Source organism: Takifugu flavidus, chromosome 18, assembly GCF_003711565.1.
Source record: "Takifugu flavidus isolate HTHZ2018 chromosome 18, ASM371156v2, whole genome shotgun sequence".
In the NCBI taxonomy this organism is placed as follows: Eukaryota; Metazoa; Chordata; class Actinopteri; order Tetraodontiformes; family Tetraodontidae; genus Takifugu; species Takifugu flavidus.
The window spans coordinates 11,342,512-11,350,317 of NC_079537.1; the positions used below are offsets into that span (position 1 = coordinate 11,342,512).

Sequence of the window (7,806 nt, forward strand, 5' to 3'; positions counted from 1 at the left end):
AATGAGTGTTTTCGTCTCCTCCGCTTCCACACCGCAATCATCCCTGACGCACGTGAGATGGGTTCTAGTCCTGAGAAAACAAACAAAAAAAAAAGAATTTTGCATAAAAATGATCTGACGAAGATCCGCTGACCTTTTCCAACTCTGCTGGTGTGGAGATATTTGGAAAAACTGTTCCTTTACTGACGTTTGCAATAGCGCAATGTTTTATTTTTATAAGCGCATAAATCAAAGTGCCGCTTCTCTTGTCAGAGAAATCACATCACCGGGACAGAATTTTATTGTTGTACATGATCAAAGTCTCGGTAGGAAATTTTCCACCCTCCGTCTGGTTGATGAAAGCCCCCAAAACAACAGGAGTAGCACACATTACACAAATTCCAATTTTTGTGGGGGTTCCACGTTTGAAGGTATTCTCTGAACCTTTTGACCTGCTTTAAGCTTCAAGCTACTGTACAAGTGAATTACCTGTGTGTTTAGGGAATTGTAGCGAGAATTAGCAGTGGAGGGAAATCCGAGAACGCAAAAATGATGCCTCTATATATATGAAACATTGATAGAATGTCGCATTACTCGCTGAAGAGGTACGAAAAGCAAATTACGTATTGATTGGAGCTCTCATTTGTTTTCTGGCGTTGTTTCTTTACCTTGTTAATAACTGTTTTCTCCTTCAATTCCAATCTGCTCTAGGTGGCCCTGGGTCAAGAAGATGACTCCACCAGCACCAAGGGATCCTCAGATGACTCCTCCAAGACCGTGGGTCTCCTGAGCGGCCAGGCGCCGCTCTCGCCTCTGAGCCGCTGGATGCTCCACAGTAAGAGCCGTGCGGCTAATGCCACCTCCCTGGAGCTGCCCGTCCCTTTCTCCAAACAGGAGTTTTCCAAACAGGATTTCTGGGAGATGTTGGGCAGCGACCTGCTCAAACCCGACGCCTCTAGCTCCAGGGTCAAACGGTGGCCTATCGTTAAGACCGGCAAGTTCAAGAAAATGTTTGGCTGGGGAGACTTCTACTCCAACATCAAGACGGTCCGGCTTAACCTGCTGATCACAGGCAAGATCGTGGACCACGGTAACGGCACCTTCAGTGTCTACTTCCGTCACAACTCCACCGGGCAGGGCAACATATCGGTGAGTCTGGTGCCGCCTGTCAAGGCGGTGGAGTTTGACCTGGAGCGCCAGAGCGTCGTGTACCCCAAGGACTCAAAGATCTTCAACTGCCGCGTGGACTATGAGAAGGTAGATCGCAGCAAACGTACCTCGCTTTGCAACTACGACCCCTCCAAGACCTGCTTTCAGGAGCAGATTCAGAGCCACGTTTCCTGGATCTGCTCCAAGCCTTTTAAGGTCATCTGCATCTACATTTCCTTCTACAGCACAGACTATCGCCTGGTCCAGAAGGTCTGCCCGGACTACAACTACCACAACGAGATGCCCTACCTGCCCTCGGGCTAGAAACCTCGGAGGGGGGAGGAGAGGCAGAAAGGGAGAAGGAAAGGGGGACGAGCGACGCACGGCGCCCGCGAGACATCTTGAGAAAGCCGAACTGTTAAAATATTTAAAAAAAAACATATATGCAAACCCGAGTATGCAGATAACGAGGCTTTCAAGAACCGGACTGGTGGTGGGAATCGAATAGCGCCATCGTGCACATTGTTACCTCAATGCGGTGTTGAGGCGCTGACGTTCTGCCGGTGATTCCTCTCTCCCATCAGTCATCCGTGAATGTCGTCTGAATGTCCTCTGAATCGCCCTTTATAGTAACGCTCTTTCCCAAAGTCGCATTTTCAGTGAAGGCACGTAATTTGGCTGCTGTGTTACGATTCACCGGAGAGTTCTCTGCAAATTCAGACTTTATTGAAAGCATCATCCAGTGTTTAACGTGAAGGGGGGGCGCGGGGGGGGGGGGGGGTGTGTGTGTAATGGATTCAAAGAGACCAGTGGGGATGCACTGCAGCTTTTTCCTACAAAAAGAGCAGATGAATGTAGAGGATAACCGGAGCTCGCAGGTAACCCTCTGACGGCGTGAGGCCGTCTCAGAGGATGATCCCTAAACCCTGATCCCTGCTCTTGAGTGCGCAGCCTGTTCACTCTCTCTCAGTCTACATCAATAAAATATTGAGAAAATAATAACAAGGAAAAGCAATTTAAGGGCAGAGCTTAAGACAGGTTCGGTCTGGGAGGAATGGACAGATTCGGCACAGAGATAGACCCGGCCCTCCATGCTTAAGAGGAGGAGGAGCAGGAGGAGATCCAGTGAGCTCTTTTAATTAAAGTGGAGAAGGAGACGGGGAGTATGCACCCTCCTTCCATTGTCCCCTCTCCACCAAAAAGATTACATTTTGTTGCCGTCAGGATTCCTGATTTCACGCCTTGATAACTTTGACTGTGCGAGGAGACGGCGCTCTCCCATCGACCGCCGCCTTCGCCGGAGCGCTATCTTGAATAAATGAAATTATTATCATAATAATTACATATAATTTAATCTCCTGTAGAGCTAATTAAGGCTTCGTTGAGAGGGCGAGATGCATTCCTAAAAAAAAATTTAAAAAACCAGTGTGTGGGCAGGAGGACAAGCCGGGGCGGAGATTGTGGTGTTTTAGCGAGCGGCCGCAGCTCGGCTCAGAGTTAACTGCTCTCATTAAGATAAATGGCCGGCGCGTCTCGTGTTTCTCTCACAAACAATCTCAGCAGAGAGCAACGCCCGGTGGAGAAGTGAATTAGCTAGCCTAAGGTCTCGCGCGCGGAGAGTTTCCCGCCATCCTGATTACGAGGACACAATGACTTTGTAGTTCATTACCGCTGAGCCGTCGCCAGACAGGTGTGAAGAGTCATTAAGAGCTGATGTCAGACAACAGGTTTGACGCTAATGCGCTCTGATGTCCGGGACATAGCCGAGATCTGCGAGGAAGCGGCACAGCGCTGTCCCAGGTGGACGTGTGCAGAGGTGTGTGTGAGGGCTGGATTGCTACACACCACAGCCGTGGAGCTAAAAATAGAAACAAAGAGCTTTAAATCTGCACATCAAAGCTCAGACTTCCTACATTAAAGAGAAAATTGCTAGTTGAAGGCCCAAGTGAATCAATATGTAGAGAAATAATTAAACATTTTGGATAAAATGGGGGGGGGGGGGGGATGCCCAACACGAAAACACAGAATTCAGTCGACATCAAAGCCGACGATGCACACGGAGACGCAGAAGTCGCCACGGGCTTTACATTTGTAGATAGGAGCCATAGCGCGAACTGTGAGCACAACGGCGCTAAATGCATATTCATGATGGAAATGAGCCAATCAGACGACATTGTAAAGATTGCAACGCGCACAAACGGCGTCGATCGGGAGAACTCGTGAGCCGCAGTAAAAAAAAAGATAAATAAAATCGAGCCGCCTGCACAGAGAGCGGCCCGGAAGCTCAGTGGGAAGCGCTTATCTCACTCTAAAAGCACGGTCAATCTCCAACTTAGCTACAGCAGGATGCATCTGGATCGGCTACAGGCCAGAGCGACGAGGTTTTAAAGGGATGTGGCGGCTCCTGGGCCCTCTTGACTCAAATCAATCCGCGGCTCGGAGCGAATTACGTCACCCCGGAGTCCGTAGGCGTCCACGCCGCCCACGGCGACACGTCTCTCCAGCCCGCCACTTAGCGCAAGTGTCAGAAATCCTCACAGAGGGGACTTTTGCTAAAGAGTGTTCGCATCAATCAGAGTGCCAATTACGCCAGAGCGATTGCAGAGATGGCCTCTGATTAACGGCACATCAGTGGAGCCGAGCCTTTATGGGAAAGCGTACATTAAGAGTCCCCGCCGTTTCAGCGAAAACACTTTCTCTGCGGACGTAACGTTCGCCACCGACCCTCGCTTTCACTCCATCCTTTCGCTGCGTGTATATGAACTGGACCTCCGCACACCCCCTCCGGCCCCCCTCGTACCCCAGCAGTGACCCCTGTGCCGCTGAGGGCCCTACTTTTCCGATCTGAGCTTGGCTAATCTCTGCGAGCTTAAAGGACTGTTTCTCCCCGACGCCGGGAAAGTCTTACGATGTGCCGGGCCAGGCGGTTTCCTGCCTGCCGCCCCTGAGTTCTGGCCAGAGGGACCCGGATCAGATTTGAGCCCCCGTGACCTCGGCGAACGACACCCCGAACACGCAAGGACGCCTGCGGCCACCTGGTGAACACGAGCTCCTCCCCCTCTGCTCCTTCCGACCCCCTCAGATATACAGCAATACTCGGACTGCGACTCGGCCCCCTCCGCCCCCCCCGCGGTGAGCCCAGCGACGGCTGTTTCAGAGACGGCGGCGTTGCCAACGGCAGCAGCCTCGTCGTTGACCCACCTCGTGCCGACAGATGTGTGGGTGTCGGGCCCACCGAACAAAAACTGACTGGGAAAAAAAGAAGAAGAACGTAAATATACATATATCTACATATATAAAGAGTTCTCAGACCTGAATAAAGTTGTATTTAAATGTGGGTCCTTTTGTGAATCCTGTTGTTACTCGATGTCATGTGGATGATGCACTGTGCGGATGATATGATGGCGGATATTCCGACACCCTACAGATGAATAAAGCACACGCGTGCACTTAAAGCGCTCGCAGAGCGGCAGACGCAGACGGTAGATGGCTTCTCCGCGTGTCGGACGGCCGTGACGACGACCACCGCGGCTTTATTCTCTCCTATTTGCATATTCTTCGGCGCCGAAGAGGGAAAACGTGATTTATTTTATCCCGCTGAAGGCTTCCGTAGCAGAGAGGGGAAAGGGGGTTGAAAGAAAGAGGAAGGAAATGTTTCGGCAGGAATGATGCACCAACACAACTGGATCCCCTAATTAGCCCCCCCCACACACACACACACACACCCTCTTCTCCCCTCTCCTCTTTGTTGTTCGCTTTAAGACGTAAATTATGTTAAATTCGGCCTGTTCATTAATTGGATCCCAGACAACCATTAACGAGGGGCTGGGTCCAGACACGGCAGCCTCCCCTCAAATGGGACCGATTGAGCGTGGCTGGTGGCAAAACCCGGGCCCCCCCCCCCCCACCCCGCCCGGGCCCCCGTGTCCCTGCAAAAGCGCCACCCGCCTCGGGGGTAACCTTGGCGGAGATGATGAAAGGGAAGCAAACGAGTCAACACGGAGACAGAAGAGAAATCTAATTTGGAGGAAAGAAGCACCGAGGTTAATGTGAAATCTGTGAGAGCAGCCTGCTGGGTCAGACGCACACACACACGTGCACGCACGCACGCACGCACGCACGCACGCAGCGGGTGCAAGCAGCAGGCAACAGTCGTAGATAACAGACAGAAGGGCTTTAAGAAGTACAGAGGATTCCTCCGGCAGAGGACGAGAAAACAATCCAGTGCGAGTTTCTCGGGGAGAAAAGGACGTCTGGGCGTGAGTAATGGAGGCCGGAGCGCCTTCAATCCACAAAATAAGCAGCCGTGGCACGAGGGGGCGGGACAGGCGCGCGAAGCTTAAAATGATAAATAGGGAATCGGGAAAATAACCTTGAGCGGCGGAGAACGTGCGCGGAGGAAAACAACCCCTGATTACGGCTGACAGTGATTACAGGGTTACATCCAGTTTGTCCCGGAGACCCGTAATTATGTCCCCGTCCCCGATGTGACAACATCCACAAAGTCAAAGAAACCACAGGATGGGACCAGTTACACCAGTGTGTGTGCGTGTGTGTGTGTGTGTTGAAGGCGTGTGAGGTCACATGACCACCGTGGTGCGTCCAATAGGACGGAATCATAGGACGGGAACCTGAGACGCCATCCAGCGTCCTCGTGGAGCCGTTTGTTACCTGGAGACCGTTTCCATCCATCCGAACACGCTTGATGTTCAGGGTTGAGTGTGTGTGTGTGTGTGTGTGTGTGTGTGTGGGGGGGGGGGGTCACGGTCACACTCTTATAACAGCACAAATGTGCCAAAGGAAATGTACACATGCGCCCACACACACACACACACACACACAGACCATAAGTGGTTTCATGCTGCAGCATCCTAATGGGCTCTCTACCCCCCCCCCCCCCCCGTTGCACCAATCATGGGACCTGGAACAGCTGATTCTCTGCCGCGGCGCATCAGATGAGGACGAATACAGGATCAGCCCCCTGGGCCCCCGCAGCGTCGCTCACGATGATGCACCACACTTCCCCGGCCCTGGGGTCAGGGGTGGGGGGGTGGGAAATAAAAGAAACAGCTGTAGGCACAGATGGGCCTCAAGGTGCAATCTGGGGGGGAGAGGAAAGAATAGAGAAATAAGCTAATTAAAAGAACAGGATTCTACACACACACACACACACACACACCTGGTGAGAAACACTCAACCAATCATATAAAAACATCATGTCAGTGCTATAAGCCCCCCCCCCCCCCCCCCCCCTCAAAACAGCTGTAATAAAACTTCAAATCTCCTGGGTCAAAGGTCGACCCGACGTCGCATTTTCCCAGAAAACAAGCGGCAAATAAAACGCTAAAATCTGTGACTTCCCCATTAAAAAGAGACGACGCAGCTGTAAACGCCGGTTCGGTTGGAATTTAAACTAGAATGTGAGCAGGTCAGACCCAGCCAGACACAGCTTATCTCCGGCTTCAGCAACCCCCCCCACCCTGGAGCTCAGGTGGAGGTGCCAGACCACAAAAATAGCCCCGCACCCATGCAAATGTGAAAATTCAAGACGCTGGCTGGAGGCACTTCTGAGGACGTTCGGAGCGTGATCTCTGCATTAGCTTGGACTCCCCCCCCCACCCCCCCACTTAACTAAAGAAGCCACGAGGAGGACTGGTAATTTAAAATCAGTGACAGGGCTTTAAATACCAGACGGGGATCACAGTCCTGCCCTTTAGCGGAGTAATTATTCACAACTTGGACGGTCACGTGTTGATATGAAGACCTGTGTGTGTGTGTGTGTGTGTGTGTGTGTGTGTGTGTGTGTGTGTGTGTGTGTGTGTGTGTGTGTGCTGCAGCCAACCAGAAGGTGTGAAATTTCTCCACTATTCCCGTAACCGAGAAGGTGTTTGCGCCACAACCGCCAAAGAGTCCAATCAGGCGGTAAACATGGGCGTGAAGACGGGAAACAAGCGCCGCTAAAGGTTAGCGTTCCAGCTTTCCATCACCGTCTGCAGCCGCCTCGTTTTCTCCTCCACTCCCCCCTTTATAACCTTCAACCAGGAGCGGCCTGGTTCCGGGAGGGGGGGGGGGGGGCGGAGCTCCCTCCTGCTGAGGGCAGACCTGGGATCAGCTCAGGGGCTGACGGGATGAGCCTCCGATTGGAAAACTGTCTTTCAAAAACTGCGGCAAGACGGATTTTCTTTCTTTTTTTTTTTGCTCTCTTCTATCTTTCCCCAACACGTCCTCCTTGCTGCTCCCCTCTATCCTTGAGCTGCCTTCCCCCAGTTATCAAGTGGCCCAAACATCCAGTAAACACACACACAAGCACACACACACACACACACACACACACACACACACACACACACACACACACACACATACAGATTCTGCTGACTGTCCAGTCCTCTCACCACTGCAGGGCTGTTGCTTGATAAGTCAAAGACTGGATCCGCCTCTTATTATCTTTGGGGCTGTTCAGAGGGGACCCCCCCCCCCCCCCCCTTACACACACACACAAACATACACAGACACACACCCCCAGCCTTCCTCTCCTCTCTCCCGTGTTATCGGCTCTCCTGCACAAATTCGCCACAAAACCCGGCGATGTGCCGACTCAGCGGCAGACGACACACAAAACCCGAGTCAGTCTCCGTTCGGCCCCTCGTCTTTGTCACGTTTGGCCACTTTTTTTGT

The 7,806-nt window shown here is 52.2% G+C and overlaps 1 protein-coding gene across 1 annotated transcript in view; it reads left to right on the forward strand.

Annotated features, from left to right (window-relative positions):
• The window catches only part of LOC130515144 (neurexophilin-1), a 13,361-nt gene extending 8,896 nt beyond the window's left edge, over positions 1 to 4,465 (forward strand). The window contains exon 2 of the mRNA XM_057015195.1: positions 691 to 4,465. Coding sequence (XP_056871175.1) covers positions 691 to 1,452 — 762 coding nt within the window. The 3' untranslated portion in view covers positions 1,453 to 4,465. The remainder of the gene's footprint in view (positions 1 to 690) is intronic.
• Positions 4,466 to 7,806: the final 3,341 nt, after the last annotated feature.